Source organism: Balaenoptera borealis, assembly GCF_965194805.1.
Source record: "Balaenoptera borealis genome assembly, chromosome: 4".
NCBI classification, from domain to species: domain Eukaryota; kingdom Metazoa; phylum Chordata; class Mammalia; order Artiodactyla; family Balaenopteridae; genus Balaenoptera; species Balaenoptera borealis.
This window is the reverse complement of record NC_138861.1, coordinates 149,610,690-149,632,503: the sequence shown is the minus strand read 5'-3', so window position 1 is coordinate 149,632,503 and position 21,814 is coordinate 149,610,690. Positions and strand designations below refer to the sequence as shown.

The 21,814-nt window shown below is 65.1% G+C and overlaps 1 protein-coding gene across 1 annotated transcript; it reads right to left on the bottom strand.

Moving 5' to 3' along the window:
• Positions 1–4,656: 4,656 nt before the first annotated feature.
• LOC309627718 (uncharacterized protein) lies at positions 4,657–20,863 on the bottom strand (the record flags this gene model as incomplete). Its single annotated transcript, XM_082389858.1, has 5 exons — positions 4,657–7,415; positions 12,217–12,322; positions 13,647–13,758; positions 20,407–20,475; positions 20,792–20,863. 5 exons carry the CDS (start codon positions 20,861–20,863, stop codon positions 7,103–7,105), a joined length of 672 nt encoding a protein of 223 aa, XP_082245984.1. The 3' UTR covers positions 4,657–7,102.
• Between the last annotated feature and the right edge of the window lie 951 nt (positions 20,864–21,814).

Below are 21,814 nucleotides of genomic sequence, written 5' to 3'. Positions count from 1 at the left end.
CTGGAACAGTTCTACCGGCGTCCACCCCAGGGGGGTTGTCCGGCAGAGGGGAAGCCGTGCCCCTGCATTGTCACCTGCACCCCTCCTTGGGCCGGTGGGGCCCCTCTGTCCCAGCCTGAGCTGCCTCCAGGCCCCAAGGCTCCGAGGTGAGGGCCTGGGACAGAAGGAAACCCAGGCGAGGTCCAGGGAAACCAAGGTCATGGTGTCCTGCAGCCACCAGCCCCGCTGGGAGCCACCCCAGCAGCCCAGCCTGGTGCACACATGCACAGGGACCCACGTGGACACGTGTGGGCTCAGGCCAGGCTGAGTCTCAGGGTCTGGGGTCCAGCCGCCTAGCCAGGCCTTCGGGCAGCTGCTGGGAGGCCGGGGGCGGGTCCCCGGAGGGTGCTGGAGCGGCTGGCAGCTCACTCCCGCCTCAGAAGCCAGATCCACTCATGAACCTTGCTTTCCCCGCTGCCCTGTGAGAGACCATGTCAGCCCACCTTCCAGAAGGGGACACCGAGGCAGGCCCCAGCGTGCGGCCATTCCCCAGCCCTGGGCCCTGGGCACGGGGCGCACACTACACTCTGCCGGCGGGCGGCCGGGCGGGCGGGCAGCTTTAATTACCGCTGGCTGCGCCCATTGAGCCGCGCTAATCCGGGCCGCTGCTGCGGGCCGGCTCGGGCGGGCGCCCCCTCCCCCCGCGGCCCGGGCACGGGGTCCCCGGGTTCTCACGTCCTGCCGGCCCCAATTAAAGCGAGCTTGGCGGGGCTGCCGCTGTGCTAATGAGCTCCGCAGCCGCTGGGCTTCGCGCCAGGGGGGCGCAGGGGCGGGGTGGGGGGGGCGGAGCTGGCTTGGGTGGGGTGACTTGGGACCATTCCTGAGGAGAGGCCGGGGACTCCCTATCTGTGCCCACCTGCCAAGTGGAGCTCCATGACCCACCCACCCCCCCCCCCCAGAAGGAGAAACACCTGACTGCGGGAAGGCGCCCTCCTGGTGCTAAGCCCCCAAGCCCCGCACTCACCGCCCCCGGCCCGCCCCCCCAGCCCACAAACCGCGGGAAACGCACTCAGAAGTCCGGATGTCCAAGTGCAGGGCAGGAGCCGGGCAGGGGCTGGGGTCCAGAGAGCCATGGGCAGGGGTCCACAGGGATTAGTGGTGGGGTTGGTGGCCTGACCAGGTCATACCGCCCTGACTGCTCTACCCTTCACCTGGACAGCAACGTGGGGCAGAGGTGACGGAGGTGCCCACCCCGGCATCTGGCTGGCGTCTGACACCTTGTGCGGCTTAGACACGGGGGGTGCCACCTCCCAGCATTTCACCCAGAGGAGCGGCCTGGGGCCTGGGGGCAAGGGGCCAAAGGGTCCAAGGCCCTGGCACTCCACGCTCTGCAGCCCAGGGGAACTAGAGGGGCAGCGTGGCAGGACCAAGGGAATTTGCCAGAAACTTCCAAGGCCCATCTGGGGCTCAGACTGGGTCGGGTGGCCCTGGGAGGTCCCCGGGGGCACTGTGGCTTTTGCAAACCTGCTCCCACCCAGGGCTTCAGGTCATTCGGGAGCGGTGGCCCAAGCACGGCGCTGGCTCAGAGCTGAGGCCCTCCCCACGGTGATGGGGGTCCTGGTACAGCACGCGGCTGGGGGGATGGGATGGTCCCTGGCCAGACTGAGTGCCCGTGGGCCATGAGAGACGGCTGGGGAGTCGCCACCCTGTTTGCCCCCCACCCCGGCGTGCTGTGTGACCTCGGAGGGGCAGCCCCTCTTTGGAGGCCAGGCTGGTGTGTAGGGACCCTGAGGTCTGGGGCTGCAGGCCGGGAGCTCTCCTCCCTGCCCCCAGCCTGCCAGATAGGGGGCTCTCAGTGCTGGGGCCTCGCGGTCTGGCTCGCCGCGCGGCCCGCACTCCCACTCCCGCCCCAGCCAGCTGCGGACCACGGCTGCAGGGCCCAGACTTTGCAGGGGGGTGAACGGGGCCTTGGCAGGCAGAGGCCCCATCTCAGCCCGCAGAGGCCCAGAGAGGAGCGACAGGCAGTGCGCGGGGGTGGTTGGGAGCACAGGCCTCGGCTTCCCGGCTGGCCAGCAACACGACCCTGCTGACCCAGCCGCTCAGAGTGGCCCGGGGGCCCAGAGCCTGGTCAGCAAGTCCTACCACCGGCCTCAGCCTGCTCCCTCTGTGCTCGCAGGCGTGCAGGCGCACGGGGGGCGCATGTGTGAGCGTGCGGCCCCTGGGCAAGCAGAGGCCCGGGGCAGAGTCGGGGCTGCGTGCAGCCGTGGAGGAGGCCGAGAGCCCGTGCAGAGGGCTCTGGAGGCCGTACGATGCCCCCGTTTGCTGGGGGAGCCAGAGCCAGGCAGAGAGCCCAGGATGGGCCTGGGCACCGGGGCGTTACCAGAGCCAGTTCTAGGCCATGCCAAGCGTGGGCACCCAGATGCACGTGCCAAAGGCAGCGATGGTGGGACCCGCAGGGAGAGGCCCGCCCGTCTCACAGGGTGGGAAACTGAGGCTATGGGGGTGCCGCAGCCACTAAAAGAGTCCCGTGGTCCCCTGCTCACAGGACCGAGCTGGCATCACGAGAGCCAAATCGGGGAGCCAGGCCGGGCCCGGGCGGTGCCCACCGGGGGCCATGCTGTAGCTGGGCTGGGCACCCCGAGCTTCCCTGCCTTCTCTCACTTCATTTAATCTGGGTTTGGGGCCACTTCATTTAATCTGGGTTTGGGGCCAGTCCGGTACAGGGGTGGTGCATGTTCTGGAGAGGAGGGGACGCCCTTGGACCCCCTGCCCCATGCCCCTCCAGGAGGGCCCCTCCCTGCAGTCCCCTTGGGGCACTGGGATTCGGGGCTCTGGGGCCACTCGTGAACCAGAAGCGGGTTGAGCCCCTGAGTGGAGGTGATGGGAAGGCGGCAGGCTTCCCATTTCCCACTGCCCCTCCCTGGGGCCCTGGCCCACTGTGTCCACCTCCCTGCCCAGCTGGATCCCGGTGCCAGCCCTTGTTCCCCAGACAGCCGGTGAGCGCTGGAGGTGCTATCTGTGACAGCGGCAGAATGGGCCCGTCGCACCCAGGGCAGGTGTCGGCGCCTGGGAGGGGGCCAACTGGAAATCCAACCCCGCCTACCCCCCCACCTGCTGCAAACCTGGCTGGCGGTCCCCGGAGACTAGACTAGCAGGACCCTTGTCCCGGCCCCTCCCGGGTCGATCTGTCCCAGATCCAGGCAGGGGCTGGGCCCAGGGGGCCTAGAGTCAATTCCAGGGTTGGGTGTGGGCTGGGGAGAGGCAGCAGGAGGGGAGGGGGCTCTCAGGTCTCGGTCCCCCGTTTGCATGGAGGGGCCCCCACTCTCAGTACCCGAGTTGGGGGGGGGCAGTCTCAGATCCCAGCTCCCTTCCTGCTCAGATGGCAGCAAGATCTGGGTCAGGATGGGGGCCGGGAACAGTGGGGCACAGAGGTGTGGGCTTACTGCTCTCACACCTGTCTCCTCCGGGCACCCCAGGCCCAGACCGTCCCCAGGGGTGACCACGACGGGCCAGCTCGCACTCTGCCTGCCGGGCCTGTGGCCAGCTGTGGCCTCCGCCTGGGGCCCGCCTCTGTCTTGTATCTCCCTGCTGCCCACCCAGGCACTGCCCCTTCGCTGACCATACGCACCCTCACTTCTGAGACCCCGGCCCAGCTGTGGCCTGCACTGAACCCCTGACGCCAGGCCCTGCCGCTCCGGCCCAACCTCCCGGCCCTCACTGCCCGTCATGGGGGCTCCCGGGGAAGGCAGCTCCGCCTCGGGGTCCCGTGCATGGGGAGTGGGTTCTGATCCCCCGTGGCTGAGTGAGGGCCATGGGGTGGCGGGCCCGGGGATAGAGTGAAGTGTGCCTGGCGAGGGGCCCCGGCCCATGGGGCTTGTCTTCCTGGAGCCTCCCAACCTGCCCGGGCGTCTCCACCCCCAGGGGCAACCTCCCTGGGCCGGGCTAGAATGCTCGCGACTCGCCCTGCGTCCACAGCCCTGCCACCGGCCCCTGGGTCCGGCCACCTCACCGGCCACCTGGATGGCGCGTCAGCGTCTTCCCTGCTTCTCCGCACCCCGCAGCCGACGAGGGGACAGCCCTCCGTGGGGCCCTGCAGCCCCAGCTGCGTGTTCTGCTCGGGGAGCCGCGCCCACGCCTCCTCTTCGTCCCCAGATGTCTCCCCCAACTTAGGCCACGCACCCAGTGGGGGCTCTAGGGACACTGCCCCCCAGGTTGACCAAAGGTCTCCCCTGCGCTCAGCTGGCTCTCCCAGACCTGCCCCCCAGGACCCAGGGCAGCCCCACGCGGTGGGTCCCACTGGCTGTCAGCCATTTCTAGGCCCAGGGGACACATTCTGCCGCCTGCGGCCCACAGTTCAGCTCCCGCATCCCCGAGAGCCCCGGCCCACTTGGGCTCTGGGCCCGGATGCCAGTCTGAGCACATCAAAACCACCCGGCTTTGGTTTTATGAAGGCGCCTCCCGGGCCAAGTCAGGGGATGGGCTGAGGCTGCGGCTGAAGGGGGTGGGCTGGGGCCCCAGGGGCTCCGGAGGGTAGAGGTCGTGGCAGGACAGGGCCACCTGGGACCCTATGGAGGTCACCCAAGGGACAGTGCCCGCTTTTCCCCCATGGCCCCTGGGGTCTGAGACGGGTTTCTTGGCTACGCCATAGCCAGCAGCCAGGCCCTGGGGTGGACGCAGGGCTGACCATTGCTGGAGGGAACAGCTGTGCGTGTCAGCGCACCACACGAGGGCAGAGACCCTCGGAGAGAGCGCGGCCACGAGCGTGCAGGTCCAGGGGATGCTGGTGCGTGAGGGGGGCTCAGCCCCTGCGGTCCTCGGACGGGCCCACCAGCCTCAGCGTCCGCGGGGGTGCAGGGGGGCTCCAGAGGGAGCTGACCTCTGGGACTTAACTGGGGGCTCTGGCCTCCGGCTGGGCAGCCCAGTGGGGCCTGAGTCCCGAGCTGTGCCCGTGCTGAGGGCGGTCAGCACCCCCTGCCAGATGGCCGCCTCCACAGGAGCAAGTCCGGCCAGGGACCTAGGGCCTCCTTCCCTGTCCTCCTCCTGCCGCCTCCACGCAGCCTGCCGGAGGACACGGCCACAGCGGCTGAGGCCGAGGCTGGAGTCCAGCCGCCCTGCGCCAGCCGGGCCCAGACAAGCCCCCATGGGCAAGATGGGCAAGTGGACCCGGGACAGACGTCCCAGGCCCACACCGCTGCCCTCACCCTGCGCCAGGCCAGCCGGGTGACGCTGATGCCGCCTGACTCCTGGCCTCTTCTGCCCGTGCATGGGCCCTGTTTGTGTCTGGGGCAGGCACCGCTGGGAGCAGTGCCTGGGATGAGGTGGCCAGCTGGGTCAGCGATGCTGGCTGCCCCGGGGCAGGCAGGGAGCCCCTCCCACCCCTTCCCCACCCGCACTGGGCCGTGGGCCCAGGCCCAGCCCGGGAGGCAACACGCCACCCACCCCAGCCTGTCAGCCGTGCTTCTCCATCCAGCCACAGACGCCTCCACCAGGAAGCTCTCCGGGAAGATGGCCTCAGTGTCCCAGCTTTGTCCGGCGGCCTCCAAGGCCCTCATCCGACGTCAGCCCTGAATCTGAGCAGGCACGGTACGGGGCTGGGTCCTGACCAAGAGACTCCACTCCACTGGGCAGCTGGGGAGGCCGGCAACGAGGGGTCAGCCAGCCTAAACCCATCCCCTCGCCTTCTCCCAAACGTGCTCCCGTCTCTCTGACACCCACAGCTAAGCCGGGCAGCACAGGGCTCTGCCTTCCAGATGTTCCAGAATCTAACACCTCTCGCTCTCGGAGCCGCCTCCTGATGCAAGCCTCCTTCCCCTCCCGCTGGGACCATCACCTCCTCACTGGCCGCAGAGCCCTCTCCTCCCCGCAGAACCCCGGGGCTCCCGTCTTACCCCAGTAAAAGTCATTACAGTAACCCCTGCCGGCCGCCGCCCCTCCCCGTGCCGGCCGGGCCCCAGCCTCGGGGCCCTTGCAGTTGCCCTGCGCACCAGGGCTGTGCGACTAGTGGTCAGGGACCCGGCCGAGGGCCGATTGCTCAGTGTCCGCTCTCCCGCCCTCAGCTGGGAAGGTGAAGGCAGCGCGGCTGGCTGGCCCAGCGAGCACAGCGGCCGTGGGCACTAGGATTTTGGTCTTCATTATTCTCCCCTGGGTCTGTGTCCCCCAGCTCGCGGGCGTCTGCCCCTCTCAGAGGGCTCGGGGCCAGGCCTGGGGTGCGAACGCCCGAGGTCCCCCCCCCACCCCCGGCAGGCTCCGCTCTGGCCGTGTGCCCCGCCCCCTCGCCCCCGGCCTGGACCACTCCCCCACAAACACACACTAGACTTTGCTCAAACACAACTTCATTTCCATTTGTGCCATTGATTGTCTGCGTGGACAAAGGCCCCTTTCAGGGACGTCAGAGGTTCAGCAAATAAATAAATGAATGAAGTCTCAGCGGAGGAAGAGGTGGTGAGAAGGGGCTGGGGGGCAAGCCAGCATCCTCCGTCAGCCAGCCCCGCCCTTGGAGGGAGCCCAGGCTGGGGACAGAGAGGACGGTCAGGAGTACCAGGGGACATGCCCGCCCAGCCTGGGGGCCTTGGGCTGCGTTTGGGAGGGCTGGGGGTACAAGACCGAGTAATCAGGGATGTCTCACACAGAGGGCTCCACAAAGGCTAGAGGCTGGCTCGGTCTGGAGATTGGGGTGTCCTGTGGGGAGGACAGGATTGGAGGCCCCAGGCCCGGGTGATGAGAGTGGCAGGCCCGCATGTGGTCCCCTATGCGTCCCCGCGAGCCGGGTGCCACCCTTGACTGTGTACCTTCCTGGGGTCCCAGCTTGGACCCAGAGACAACCCTTAGCGCAGAGGAGAGACTCGGCTGGCAGATCTGAGCTTCGTGATTCGGGGGCCCTCACATGCTGCCTTCCAGGGTGGGAGACCGGAGAGGCGTCCCTAATCCTGGGACTGCCCTCCTCCCCCCGCACCGTAAATCCGGAGCTCAGGGGACATGTGACTATGCACCAGGATGCTGGCCAGAAGGGGACTTGTGCACAGAAAGCTGCACCAACTGAGAGCATGGCCCTGAGCCCCTCTGCCCTCCTGCCCGGACCCCTGAAGCCCCTGGAGTGGGGCCCAGGAAGGGTGAGAGCTGCGTTTCACAGAGGGGCCTGGCTCAGCCAGTCTGGGAGAAAGCAGCCTGTGTGCGAGGCTCCCCGAGGCCGATAGATGCCACAGTCAGGTCCCAGCACCGGCAGGGACGCTGCAGGGGGTCCTGCTGTCCCGCACCCCAGGACAGACAGAATTGGAGCTGGGCGGCAGGTAGAGAGGGCTAGAGGGGTCCAGGAGGGCTGCCTGGAGGAGAGGGTAAGGAAAAGGGCTACAGGAGAGAAGCGGCTGGCCTGCTCAGTTGGCTGCTGCTCCAGTCCAGGCCGGGTCCAGGCCCCAAGGCAGCGCTGACTCCTGGCCATTCTGGGGACAACAATGGCCAGCATTTAAATTCCAATTGAGTCGGCCTGAGTGGCCGCGGGCGTGAGAACGGGAGCCCCCACCCCCAGTCTGAGCCCCGCCCGCCGCATTCCTGCCTCCCCGGAGATGGCCGTGGCCGGGCGTCGCCAGGGGGCCGGAACGCAGCACTCAATGGCCAGGGACAAGGGGCCATTGAGCGGTGACGGGCGGGATTGAGCCGTCAGCACCCCTCCGCTCGGGACCCCCCTCCTCTGTCCCAGCCCCCTCCCAGCGCTTACCAACGTCAGCTGCTGGGATGGACCCTGCTCACACCCTCCTGGGCCCAGAGCGGGAGTGGGCCTGGGACCCACTGACCACACGGCCTTGGTCCTCTCACCCCCTCCCCGCCACAGTCAGAGAGCCTGCATCTTAATCGGATCATGCCACGCCCCTTCCTAGAGCCTCGGGGCTGCCCTGTGCCCCAGGGAGCAAAGGCCAACTCCTCCTCCATCCACAGGCCGGCTGACCGCCCACCCCCGGCCTCCGCCCCTTTCGCTGCCTGGAGGCACCCAGTAGGCCTCCCCTGCCCGCCCGGCCTGTCACCTGCTCTCATCCTGCCCTGCCGCCTCCCCTGCGTGCACGGACTCGTTTCACGTCCGTCACCCCACACCGCCAGCCCCCCAGGTGCTCTGCGTCCAGCACCTGTCCCCAGCCCGGCACTCGGGGTGTCCACACGTATCTGAGGAATCCAGTTTTCAGTGCAAACGAGCTGCTGGCCACGTCCCCAGGACCCCAGACGGGGCACAGTGCCCTCATGCAGCCCTGCGGAGGGGAGGGCGAAGAGAGCACGCTGGCAGCCCCGTCCTGGCCCCCCTTGGGCGCTGAGGGCTGAGGCCCATCCCGTCAGGCAGCCCAAGGCCCCCAAGAACCTGACCGCACCCCCTCCTTGGATCTGCCGTCTGCCCGCGGAGGCGCAGAGGCCAGGTGCTGGCCGAGCGGTGCCCATCAGCGTCCGTCTCCAGCCAGACAGGGTCACCAGACGGGGCCCTGGTCCTCGCTGTCCTCTGTGGCTGGGCACAGCCTTGCCTCCCTCCAGGCCGTGCCAGGGGCCTTGTCTCACGCCAGGGCGGGAGGATGTCAGGCAGGATGCCAGGGAACCTGAACCCAGGAGGGGTGGTCCCAAGGGGCGCGGGTGACCAGGAGGCACAAAGCGCTGGCTGCCGGGCCCCCGCCTGGAGAGGACTTGGGAGCCGGAGAGAGGCTGGCGCGGTGCCCTCGGGCAGCATGGTGCGGACGCCTCCTTCCGCCCTGCTTGGGAAGATGAGCTCACCCGCCTGTCTCCTTGGTGTGGGGGAGCTGCCGGGGGTCCAGAGAGAGTGGAGGTACCCTTGGCCAGGATGGGCGGCCTGCCAGGTCTGGCGTGTATCCCACGTGGGCACAGGGAACCCCTCCCCCAGGCAGGTGTCAGGGAACCCCAGGCAAGTAAGGTGTGATGGTTCAGGGGGCAGGGTCTGGGCTTCGTGGGCGCCTCCAGGGAGATACAGAGGGGAGGTTCCAGGCAGGCATCCCCTCAGGCCCTGGCCACGCTGACCACACGGACCACCACCCCTGGGGCTCCCCAGAGTGGCCTGACCACGTCATCCTCAGCCTCCAGGCCTGATCCAGGGCCGAAGAGCCGAAGACAGGATAAGGAACGCTGCTGCTGAGGACCGCTGCCTGGGTCGCCACGTGCCCCCCTGCACAGTGAATGCATCCAGAATGCAGCCCACGCCCCAAAAAAGCCCTTCCAGCCTCCAGCCTCTGCCCTTGCCCTGAGACCACCCGTCAGCCCCTCCTCAGCTCTAGACGCCCCCATGGCTGCCATCCTGCTGGAAAGACGCCAACTCCCCGGCTTCCTGGGCCCGCCACTGCCCTGCCCCTCCCCTGCCCCGCCGGACCCCTTGGCCCCAGGCCCCCGGCCCTGCGTCAGTCCCCCTGCCTGGAGCTCTGCTTCCTCATCTGTGGGCATCAGTAGTCAGCACCGTGCGTCGACCTTCCTTTCGGGCTGCAGCCAGAGCCCCACGCTGCCCTCAGCACCACAGGGCTCGTCCTGCAATTTGCCACCCATGTGACTGTCCAGCCCTGCAGGGCGGGCCTCGGTCTACGTCGCTTGTGTGAGCCCCCAGGGCCGTAAGCAGTGCTGGGCACACAGGAGGTGCTCAGGGGTTAGTTACAGAATGAATGAATGGCTCCTAATTCACAGGTTTGGAGCTGAGGCTGAGGCAGGAAGTGCCAGGGAGCGGAACAGAGCGGGCAACTCTCAGTGCCGCCTGTGAGTACAGGCCTGACCCGACCCGTCGCCCCCTTGTCCGGAGGACACCGAGGCCTGCAGCCGTCGCCTCTGCCCTCACCCTGCACAGGCCCAGGGACCCCTCACCAGTTTTGTTGTTGTTGTTGTTTTTAAATAAATTTATTTAATTTTAAAAACATTTATTTATTTATTTATTTATTGTTGGCTGTGTTGGGTCTCTGTTGCTGCGCGCGGGCTTCCTCTAGTTGCGGCGAGAGGGGGCTACTCCTCATTGCGGAGCGCGGGCTTCTCACTGCAGTGGCTTCTCTTGTTGCAGAGCACGGGCTCTAGGCGCACGGGCTTCAGCAGGCAGATTCTTTTTCTTTTTTTTTCATTTTATTATTTTGTTTTTAATTTTTATCAGAGTATAGTTGCTTTACAATGTTGTGTTAGTTTCTACTGTACAGCAAAGTGAATGTATACGTATACATACATCCCCCCTTTTTTGGATTTCCTTCCCATTTAGGTCACCACAGAGCACTGAGTAGAGTTCCCTGAGCTCTACAGTAGGTTCTCCAAAGGTTCTCCAAAGGTTCATTTTAGTTTTTAGGTTTGAGCAGGCGGATTCTTAACCACTGCGCCACCAGGGAAGCCCCACCAGCTTTGTTTTTGCCGGGAAGCCCTGGTCCAGCTGGGCCAGCAGAGTGGGGGTGTGGAGCCCCCAGGAGCCGCTGCCCAGGGGCCCCTGCAGGCCTCCGTCTCTCACATCTCGTCGGGCGGGCGGCCACAGGGGTGGCAGCCGGGCCTCGGCAGTCTGTCGAGGACGAGGTCGAGGATGGGCTGCAGGCACTCCTCTGGAGCTGCCCGCCCTGAGGGGCCCCGGCCTGGTGGGCCTTGTCCTGGGAGCCCACACGGCCCCAGGCCCATCCGCTGCTCGGCCGCCTCAGGGTTGAGCCAGGCTCCTCGTTGCCAACCTCTCACCCCTCCTCCCTCCCAACCCTCGGGACCACTCCACACCTCCCACACCTCAAGCCCTGTGTCCAGGCTCGGGGGGCAGGGTTAGGGGCTCCCTGGAGGTGAGCTGTGCTCAGGGGCGCTTGCCCCGGGCTGAGAGGGAACAGCAGTGGCCTCTTTCGTTGAACAGGTGGCCCTGGAAGAGCCCTGAGCGGGTGAGGTGGGTGCTGGAGAGGTGGAGGGACAGAGGGGGCAGGGCCCAAGGTGGGGAGAAGAGGCACCGATGTCCGTGTCAGGCGGTGACGAGAAGACGCGGTAGCCAGCAGGGCTGGACGCATCCAGGAGGCCCCGCCCCACCCCTGACCCCCTGACGCCCAGGCCTGGGCCAGCTCCCTGAGCCCCAGACAACCCTGCTCAGCGTCCCTCAGCTCCCCCTTGCCTGGGGTGGGGTCCAGGCCCCAGCTGGTCGCGACCTCACAGTGGCTCTGCCCCTCTGTTAATCAGGTCACTGAGGTGGCTCTCCGGTCCCCTCCAGGGCACACCTGCAGGGTGGGGCCCTGGTCTCAGTCCTGGGAGGGGAAACGTGGCCACAGATGCCTAGGGACCCTCCACCTTGCCAGCCAGACTCTCCCATATTGCTTTCTTGGGCATGGAAATCCACAGCAGCATCTTCTTTCTCTCTTTGTCCTGGCTGCTGGGGAGCTCAGGATAAAGGCAACGGCTCAAGTGCAAAAACTCTCCCTCCATAGGTTCAGGAGTATTTCTCTTTTTTTGGCCTAAATAAATCCAGTGTGGGGACTTCCCTGGTGGTCCAGTGGTTAAGAATCCTCCTGTCAATGCAGGGGACACAGGTTTGATCTCTGGTCCAGGAAGATCCCACATGCCGCAGGGCAACTAAGCCCGTGCGCCACAACTACTGAAGCCCGCGCACTCTGGGGCCTGAGTGCCACAACTACTGAGCCCGCGTGCCACAACTACTGAAGCCCACACACCTAGAGGCTGTGCTCCGCAACAAGAGAAGCCACTGCAATGAGAAGTCTGAGCACCACAACGAAGAGTAGCCCCCGCTCGCTGGAACTAGAGAAAGCCCGCGCGCAGCAACGAAGACCCAGAGCAGCCAAAAAAAAAAAAAAAAAAAATCCAGTGTGAAAAAGGTGTGTTTTCTCAGCAGCATTTTTTTTTTTTTCTGGCCACACTGCATGGCATGTAGGATCTTAATTCCCCGACCAGGGATCGAACCCGCACCCCCTGCACTGGAAGCGCGGAGTCTTAACCCACTGGACCGCCAGAGAAGTTCCTCTCAGCAGCTTAAAGCTCAAACCTGCACAGCAGACGTGCCTCGTGCCTACTCCCCCAGATGCACTTTCCTTCTGTCTCAGCCCCAAGGTCCAGATAAGGACCCAAGCTCCCCCAGCCCCAGCAGGGCCACCGGTGCAGTCCTGGCCCTCATCCGAGCTGGGCTGGGGGCGGGGCGGCTCTGAGCCATCCCGTGTTCTTCAAGCCCGGCCAGCCCCCAAGCCCCAGGTCAGGCCCAGATCCTGTCCCGTCCCCACACAAGTACACAGGTCACCTGCCTGCACAGGTAAGGACCTAGGGACTTACCTGAGCCCTGAACTGCCCCCTAGGAAGTGGTGTTCCGTGCAGCGGTGAGCTCCCTGCTCCTGAAGGCTTCGAGTCGAGGCCACCAGCGTCCGGGACATCAGCAGAGCTGCAATGACGAGCGTTGGGCTCGGTGAAGTGTCCTGCCCTGAGGGCGGTGGCCCTGACGCCTGGCATCCCACAGGACTAGCTGAGGTCCGCCCTGCCTGGGTGCTCCCGGAGGGCGGGGCCCTGGGTTTGAGGGGGCTGGCTGGGGGCTTGGTGGGCCCGGGGCCTGACAGGCGTCCCAGGAAAGATGGCCGTGCTCAGGCCACCGTCAATGGGCCGTTGTGCTCCACTAATCCTGCCCACCTGGCAGGACAGATGTGTCCTTGCCGGCCCGCTCCAGCTCCAGCTGGCAGCAGCTGGCAGCCGCATACGGCCAGGGGCTGGTGCGCATCCTGGGGGCTCTGGGAGCCCCGCCCAAGCGGAGAGTGAGCCCTGCACTCTGCCACCCCTGCACCCAGCCAGCTGTCCTCAGGCCACACTCCCAGCCATGGTGGGAGGGCAGGGGCGGCCGACTATAGCCTCACAGCTGCTCCCGGCCTGAGCAGCCCTTGCATTTTCCTGGGTCTGCAGGTCCTGATTCTTTGAGGGCCAGAGCTCTCCTGTCCCAGCTTGAAATCCCCTCCAACGGCCCCAGAGCACCTCCACAAATGCTGGGCTGGTCAGGGGCTCGGGAGACTTGGCCAGCCCCTGGCCCCCCAGCACCTCGGGCTCCCCACCTTGGATAAGGGGGTCCCAGTAGTCTGAGACTGAGGATAGAGCCCTGGGGGGCAGCACTGAAGACCTGGGGGTGGGGGCAGGGAGGGGTGGGTGGAGGAGGGACGGGCTAAGGTCCCTGGCGCAGAACAGACCCTCTTCCAGGGCTGGCCTTGGGGCTGAACCCACACTTGGCCACAGGTTTCCAGTCCTTGGGTGGGGTCAGCCATGTGGAGAAGGACAGGGGCCAAGACCGCAGCTATGGCAGCATGACTAGTAATGTCTGCCAGGGAACAGGCTGGCACATAGGGGTGGCACGCATGCCATATAACTGCCACCCCCGGGATGCTTTCTGATCCCCCAGATCTAACCCTCTAGGGTCACAAATACACACCCCTGAGACCTCAACGGCTCTGTCCCAAGGGCCCCTGCCCAGATTCTCCCCGGCCAGGGTCTCTGAGTCAGCCCACCTCATTCTGGGGGAGCCAGCTCTGGGCTGAGGGACCTCCGGGAGTCTCTGGCAGAGGACAGTGTGCAGGGTCTGACCCCATGGGAGCGATCTCTCCAGGGCTGAACTGCAGGGGGTGCAGGAAGGGTTTGAGGCCAGCCCCTCCCCTGCATGTCCGGTCACCTCGACCTGTGGATCGCCCCTTTACTGTCCCCGTTTCACAAACATGCTTGAGGCCACTCACCAAGTGCCAGCAGAGCACCACCTCTGGGACGGGAAGGGTGGGGCTGTGGGTGACCGGAGGCGGCGATGTCGAGGGCCCGGGGCGGGGCCAGCGCGCAGCGACATTCAGAGGTCTGCGGGAGAGTGGCAGGTGGTCACGGGCCTGGCTCCCTGCTCCTGGGGGTCATCTCAGGGCTGGGGAGGACTGAGCAGAGAGGCCCCAGGGAGGGGGCTGACCCCGTCGAGTCTCCACCTGCCCAACCAGCCGGATTTCTGGCACTACCAGTTCTGTGAGCTCAAAGTAGCCTGGAATCCTTTAAGCAATTTACGAGGAGAACAGTGCCTGGGCCCTGTGCGTGTGTGTGAGCGCACGTGTCTGTGTGTGTGTGCGGGTGAACACGTCTTAGGGGAAGGAGCGCCGCTCTGAGCCCCCAGCTCCTGCGACGCCGGGCGGCCAGGGGCCTCCCGGGAGTGGTGAGGGCGCTGCAGAGTCGCAGAGAGCCTGGGCGGGGTCAGCCTGCGAGCGGAGCTGCACGGTGACCCTGCCGCCCGCCTGGGATCCCTGGAGGGGCTGCCTTAGCTTGCGGGCTGGACAGGGTGAGGGCAGGGATGGGGGCGGGGGGGGAGGGATAGTTGAGGCTACACCAACTCTTGGTTTTGAAGATTTGCTGCTTTCCCCACCCTCAGCAGGATGGATGCGGCGAGGGTGCGTGAAACGGGAGGGCCGGGCCAAGCACGCGGGGCTGCAGCCACCCTAGCGGGGTTTGCAGACAGCCCCCTCCCCCGGCCAGCCGTGGTGAATTCTGTCCCCCAGCCCCATGTGGCTGTGAGGACAGAAAGTGTGGGGCCCCAAGTCAGGGAGCAGCGGCGGCACCCGGCAGGGCAGCGGCTGCGGGCAGCGGCTGCGGCTCTTCTCCGTCTGCGATCTGGGGCCCAGGACTCTTCACCCACGTGGGGCTGGCCTCAGGGGCGGGCACCTGGACCTCAGCCCTGACGAGCCTGTGATGCTGCACCTGCAGCCCCCGCCCCCAGGGGAGGACCCTTGAGCACCAAGGCGAGCCCCAAGGCCAAACCCCTGGGGACTTCGCTGAGGGCAAGCGTTACCCGAGGGGACTTGGCCAGTGCAGGTCAGGGCAGGGAGTGTGGGAGGAGCAGGAAGCCATGGCCACAGGCGTGCAGAGGAGTGGCCCTTCTGGATCTGCTGTGTGCCCCAGGGTGGGCCGCTGCCCTCTCTGAACCTAGCAGATTCCCTCTACCTGAGATCATTCATCTCCTTAGCCCCAGAGATCCAAGGGGCCGGGGGTGGGGGGGAAGGTCTTGCCTGAATTGGCCGGGTTGGCCACCCTTTGTGGGCTAGTCTGGAGTCTAGCCCATGGGAGCGATCTCTCCAGGGCTGAGCTGCAGGGGGTGCAGGAAGGGTCTGAGGCCAGCCCCTCCCCTCCATGTCCGGTCACCTATGGATCGCACCTATGGCTGAACTGAGCTAGCCTGGAGTCTGCAGTGGCCAAAAGCTGCCCTTGGCCAGGTCAGGGGCCTGTGGGCATGGGGACGCCCAGAGCCCTAAGCAGAGGCTGTCAGCTGAAGCGGAAGACCCGCTTCACGCCCCCAGGGCGCACACATGCGTGAGCGCACACATACGTGTAGACACATGTGCGCCAGCCTCGGCCCAGGTCCAGGCTGTGCTGGGATCTGAAGCCCCTGCCCTCGCTGGCTGCGTGCTCGGGCAGGCGTGGGGAGCCTGCCCAGCCTTGCTCTGATCCCGTTTCCCAGGCTTGGCCTGGCCCTCGGTGCCGGGGCAGGCGGGCGGGTGGCACTGGCAGGAGGAGCTAGCTGGGCTGGTCGGCAACGTAGAGGCCCGGGGCCCATGGGAGCTTGACGGGGGCACCCACTGGCTCCACGGGTTGAGGGCTCAGACCCAGGCTGCTCCCTGGGGAACCGTGCACGCGCGCGCACACACACACACGTGCACACACGCACGTGCACACACACACACACACGCACACATGTGCGCACACGCACACACACATGCACACACACGCACGCGCACACACGCACACACATACACACACACACACACACACACACTCGCATGCAGATGTGTGAGAGCGTCCGTGTGCATGTGTGCAAAGCCCTGAAGGCTCCAGGCCACAGGGGGAGGACCTGTGTGGTAGGGGACACTCCTGCCTCACTCAGGCCGCCTCCAGGCCCACCTGTGTCCTACCCTTGCGCCTCGACCTCCTGCTGTGGTCACCCACTGTGCTGCCCACCCGGTCTTCTACCTGGGGGTGAACCGACCCATGGTCCACAGACCAAGCCCTGTGGCCTCCACTACCGACGCTCAGGGCGCTTCCCTGTCACCCGCTCCTGGAGGCCAGTCATGGCTAGTCAGAGACCGGGACCCTAGGGGGTCGTGGATTTGGGGCTACGCCAGAGAGCCACAGGGGCCTGGAAGACCTCCAAAGATGTCCCGGAGGAGGGGCGGGATGGGCAAGGAGGCGGCAGGGCCACTGTGGGAGCAAAGGGCTGGGGGGCGGGGAGGGGGAGGGTGGGGAATGGTGGCGTGGGAAGGGAGCCCTGGCCCGATAAGCCCCCTTGATCCGCGCTCAGGCAACACAGACCCTCCTCCTGAGAACCTTGGCCTGGGGACGCTGGGGCTCCAGCTTCTGGAGGGCTCCCCACCCCCACCCACTCTAGCCCTGGGCTGACCCTGGCCCAGAAGGTGACTGGTCCTCAGGGCAGGGATGCTGGAGGCTGGGGCGGGGTTGGCCTGAGCCAAGATGCCGCAGGGACCCCACGGAGTGGGCCTGGCAGCGGGAGGGGAGCCCGGGCTGTTCCCCTCCCACCTCGGAGCTTCCTGGTCCTCACCTGGCCCACGAGGCCACCCCCACCCTGACCTCACGGGATCCAGCCCTCTCTGGCCCCACCTCTTGCTCAGCTCCCACCCACTTTCACCCTGAGCCTGCTGGGTGGTCCTGTCTGACCTGGGTTACAGACCAGGGTGGGCACAGGTATGGACACGGCTCTGTGGGGGGCGGTGGTCCGCGTCCCCCGTGTCTCGGGAGCTACCCTGACCACAGCCTCAAGTCCCTGCAGGGCAGGCCAGCCGGACAATAAAGCTGTCAGCGGCCTCGGGCTCTGGGGCAGGCACGCAGGGGAGGGGGGCTTCGGGAGGCCCCTCAAAGACGTCTCTATTAGGGGGCTGCAGAGCCTGCCCTGCCCGGGGCCTCCGAGAGCTGGGAGGAGTGGACCAGCATGGGCAGAGGTGGCCCTCAGGCTCAGGGCAGGCAGGGGACTTACTGTCCACCAGGGCCCCCTGTCGGCCCCTAGGAGGGCGGGCCCATTAGGCAGAGGAGCAAACCGAGGCTGGGGCCTGGGTGGTGACTAGGTGTCAGGGCACCTGCTCTCCCTGCCCTGAAAGACCTCCCTCTGAGGGGGCTGCCCTCGGTACCACTCTGCCCCAGGCCCTGAGCAGACCCTCGGCAGACAGCGCTGGGATAGACCCCTCGTGCGGTGCTCCAGGACGCTGCACCTGTGTCCCCATCTGCAAGACAGGGCAATGCTGACGGCTTGGGCGACTTTGGGGCTTAGCTCCACATGCCACCCCAGTGGCCACGTGTGCCCAGGCTTCCAGGCATCAGGGTTTGGGGAAGCTCAAGGCCTGGGGGTACCCAGAGAAGCGCCAGTTTCCCGGGAGGATGGGACTAGAGCAGCCTTCCTGAAGGAGTGCGGTCTCGGGCCATCACTCTGCCCACGCTACCCAAGACCCCACACGAAACTACAGTCTCTCTCCTTAAAGCCCCAGCAGCTGGGCTCGGGGAGAGGTCCCCAGGGACCAGCCACTCCCCATCTCTCCTTCCAGGGGGCTGGAGGTGGGAGATGGGGTAACATGGGGGTCCTGGATCCGGATCAGCAGAGCCCAGCCAAGGCCTTCTCTCCCAGATCCCCCAGAGCCAAGCACCCCGCTCTGGGATGCCCAGGACCCCCACGGGCCCACATCTCCCCACCCCCGTGCCCCCTCTGAGCACTTTCCCAGCACCCTCGGAGCGGGCACTATTAGTGTCCCTGGACAGATGGGAGACCCAGGCCCTGGGTGAGTGGCCACTTGCCCGAAACCGTAGCACTGGGCTGCAGGGCTGCTGGGCCTGATCCAGGATTCTGCCCCAGACACCAGGCTTTGACCTTTCACCCCCAGCCCACCCCCAGGCCAAGAGCTGCTACGCCCTCCAGCCCAACTGCCCAGCGTCAGTGGCGTCAGCTGGGCCTCGGGGCAGCCTGGAGTGTCCACCAGGCTGCGTTCTCCTGAGCAGGGGGCCCAGCCAGTGGCGGTGGGGTGATCGTGGCTCGTGGTGGGCTGGCTGAGGGGTGCACACGGAGAGTGGGACCCCTGACAGGGGCTGCTCGGCGAGCCGGTGGTCTCTGCCCAGTGTCAGCAAGTTCGCTCCGCAAACAGCCCCTCCTCCACGCAGCTCTGCGCAGCCTGTGAGCCCGCATCCGGCGGCCCTCCCTCCGACTGCGGGGCACCTGCCTGAGGCTGGAGGGTCCAGCCCGCTCTCTGGGTGCCCTACACACTGCAGAGAACACCCACCTCTCCCAAGCTCAGCAGAAACCTCCCCAGGACAGGGCAGCTGCACCTGGTCACAGTGTCCCTGGGCAGGCCATGTGCCTCAGTGTCCCTACCTGTCCAATGGGGCTGATGACGGGGCTGGTGTGAGCGTCCGGCCCCTGCGGGTTCTTTGTCAGGAGCCACCATCACCTGAAAATTCAGTCTTTCTGTTCCCAGACCCACAGGATGTGGGTCGCCCCAACCTAAGCCTTGGGGGGATGCCCTGGCCCCAGCCTGGGCTGGATGGTGTCTCCAGCCTCCAGCCAGCAGACGCTGAGGCCCCCACTATCCACTGGACCCAGCTGGTCACTCTGACCCCGCAGGCTCTGGCGGGAAGCATGGCTGAGGTTTGTCCACGGGTGACCTGTGCAGGGGCTAGCAGGGGCAAAGCGCAGGGGCTCGAGGCCCCGGGGAGGGCATCTGGCTGAGGCTCAGGGCACAGCTCGCTGGGGTTCCTGGAGCAGGTGACACCCACCCGGAAGGGTCAGCAGGACCCAGAGGAAGGGGCATTCCAAGAAGGGTAGAAGGCTGCTCAATGGCGGGGAGGAGGGCATGACGTGGGGTTGGCCTGGTGGCCTAGGCCTGGATTCCTGATTCAGCCGGAACCTGTGGAGTCAGCCTTGTTTATTCTTGGCAGGAAGGCTGGTGCTGAGGGGCGGGGATGGGGGGGGCGGGTAAAGCCTTTTCAAAAAATAATAATCATAAAAACGCTCATTTAGAAGGCTCCCAAGATGTGCTGAACTCCAAAAGGGTCCTGGAAAAAATGCTGAGAAGGTTTAAGTGTAAATGGACCCAAAACACCATAATTAAATTTCCCTTGAATTTACCAGAGTTTGGGGTCAAAGAAAAAATAAAACTTAGGGAAAATACACTTGAGGTTTCAGGCAAATGCCAAGTGCTTAGGAAAATAGATTTCTGAGCTGCTCAGCGGCTACCGGCCTGGCCCCCGCCAGCCCCGGGAGCTGTAGAGGCCTTAACCCCTCCCTGGCCAGCGGTGGCCACCTCTCCACTGCCCTCATTCCCAGGCCCACCCCCTTGGGGGCCTCCCCCACACCCTGGCTGGCCCTCCCCACCCAGACTCTCCCCCCACCAGCACCTCCTGCCCTTCTGCACTGAGGAGCAGCCCTCTGTGCCAGGCTCCAGGCCGGGAGGTGGGCCCCCTCCCTCCAGCCTGGGGTGGTGCCCAGGAGAAGCCTGAGCTTTCATCCACACCTCCCCCACACCACCACTCTCCTGTGTCTACAGACAGCACTGGTCTCCTTTTTTTGCTCAGCTGGGAGCAACCACATTTTCCAAACCTAAAGTCAGGATTTGAGGTCTAGCGATCTGAGTGAACCAAGGGGCAAAAAGGCCAGAATGTTTGGACTGGGGCTGTCAGAGCGCATCTGAGAAGACAGGCTCCCGACAGCACATGATTCATGGTCTTGCCCTTTTTGCTCAGCCTGCCAGGAAGCTCAGAGCTAAAATTAAGGCTCTTGTACAGCAGTTAGTGTTGGCCAACGGACCTTGGAATATTTTCTCTTCTCCGTGTTCTTTAAAATTTCTGTTATAATGAGCAAATCAATTGTGCTTTTTCTTTTAACCCTCCTCAGATTTTCTGAGAACGAATCTAAAAAGCAGAAATTACCCACAATCCACAACAGTCATGGTGTCTCTCAAATCTGCTCATTCTTCTTTGGGGGGAGGGGGCCGCCAGCTCAGCCCAGTTCAGCCGGGGGTCCTCTTCCTCCATCCCTTGGTGACATGCCCTGGTCCCTGGGGCCCAACCCCTGGACCCTGACAGTAGGCAGGGGTAGCAGTGGTTTCCAGAGAAGGTGGGGACATGTGTTGGGAGATGGGGAGCTCCAAGAAGACCAAGCAGCCCCCACTGGGGGTCCCAAGAGCCTCCTGGAGAAGTGGACTGGGTACAGGAGACCTGAAGCCCCCCTGGGGCCTGAGTCTCCCCCATCCCTGCCCTGAGGCTTGTGGCAGGGCAGAGAGAAGCTCCCACCACCAGCCCCTCCCTGGGCCAGGCACTCCATCCTGAGTCCCTGATGGGGGCTGAGCAGGAAGCTCTGGCCAGGGCTCCCCCTGCCCCGGTTCCCAGGCCTGGCTCTGGCCTCAATGGGCACCCATCGGGCACCGTGGCAGCCGCGGCCTGCCAGGAGTGCTGAGGATGGCAGGCGGGGTGGAGACTCACGTCCACACCAGGAACATCCCCATTGCTGAGTGCACCTCCCCGCCGTGATGTGATCCCAGCAGCCCAGGCCTGGAAAGGGAGGTAAGGGGGGGCAGATGCAGGGCTGGCTGTTGACAGCCTGCTGTGATCCCAGCGCCCAGGGCACACAGAAGCCCGCTCACCAGCACAAGCCCCAGCAAGCCGGGCCGCCCAGCGCTGACTCACCGACCGGGCTGGGCTGGGCTGTGCTGCCCGTCAGACCCCCACTCTTGCCTCGCCCTCAGCCTCACCTTCACTCCCCGCGCTGCGGTCCTTGGGAGGTGGGGTGGGAGTTCGGGGGGGAGTGGCGGGGGGGTGTCAACACCACACCTCGGGCTCCAGTGGGCCCGAGGAGTGCCTACCGCACCGGGGTGCCAGGAGGACTGAGCCAGGCCATTCCAGAAGGGTCTTGGGGGAAGTGCTCTGTCAAGAGGGCCATGATGAAATAGTGGCTACTAACGGCTACTTTAGAAGCAGCTTCACCCAACTCTGGGAAACAGGGCGCAGGCGCACTGAACGACGGCTCGCCCCGCGTCTGGGGAAGGCCCCGCGGAACAACTGGCTCCAGCTGAACGGGCTGACTTGAAAACAATAACTGTGAACAATAAAATTATTTTGTCAAGAATAATAAAACTGCCTTCAAGCAATTCCCTACCCCCAGTGGCGAAAGTGGGACAAAATGGGCAGCGACTCCTCCGGGGTTCGCAAGAGGCAGTGCTCAGACCCTCTGGAAGTAATTGGGCAGAGTCAGCAGCCGAGAGCCGTGCAAATGCTCCTGAACTTTGACCTAAATGCCACCAGACAGTGCCACTGGAAACAGGCCGTCGTGAAGGGGACACTTCAAACTGTGGGCGGCACCAAAGAAACCAGCCACTGTGGGGTGTATGAAGGGCAGGATGGGGGCCTCCAAAAGGGAGATCCATGTCCTGACCCCCGGAACCTGGGAACGTGACCTTATTTGGAAAAAGAGCCTTCTGCAGTCATTATATTAAGCTCTTGAGATCAGGAGATCAGCTTGGATTATCTGGGTGGCCCTACATCCGATGACAAGTGTCCTTATAAAACAGAAGAGAAGCCATGTGACCATGGGGGCAGAGATTGGAGCGATGCGACCACAAGCCAAGGGATCCAAGAACCACAAGAGGCAGGAAGAGGCGGGAAGGATCCTCCCCTAGAGCCTGGGGCGGGGCGGGGGGGGGTGAGCAGGTGGGAGGAATGGCCCCACCTTGATTTCAGACTGCTGGCCTCAGAACGTGGGAAGACTAAATTTCAGGCAACTAGTTTGTGGAAATTCGTGACAGCAGCCCTAGGAAAGGAATCCAGGGTGTCTAGTACCCAGGGGTCAACCGAGGCCTGTCACTGGAGGAAGAGGGGGGCTCACGCCCACCCT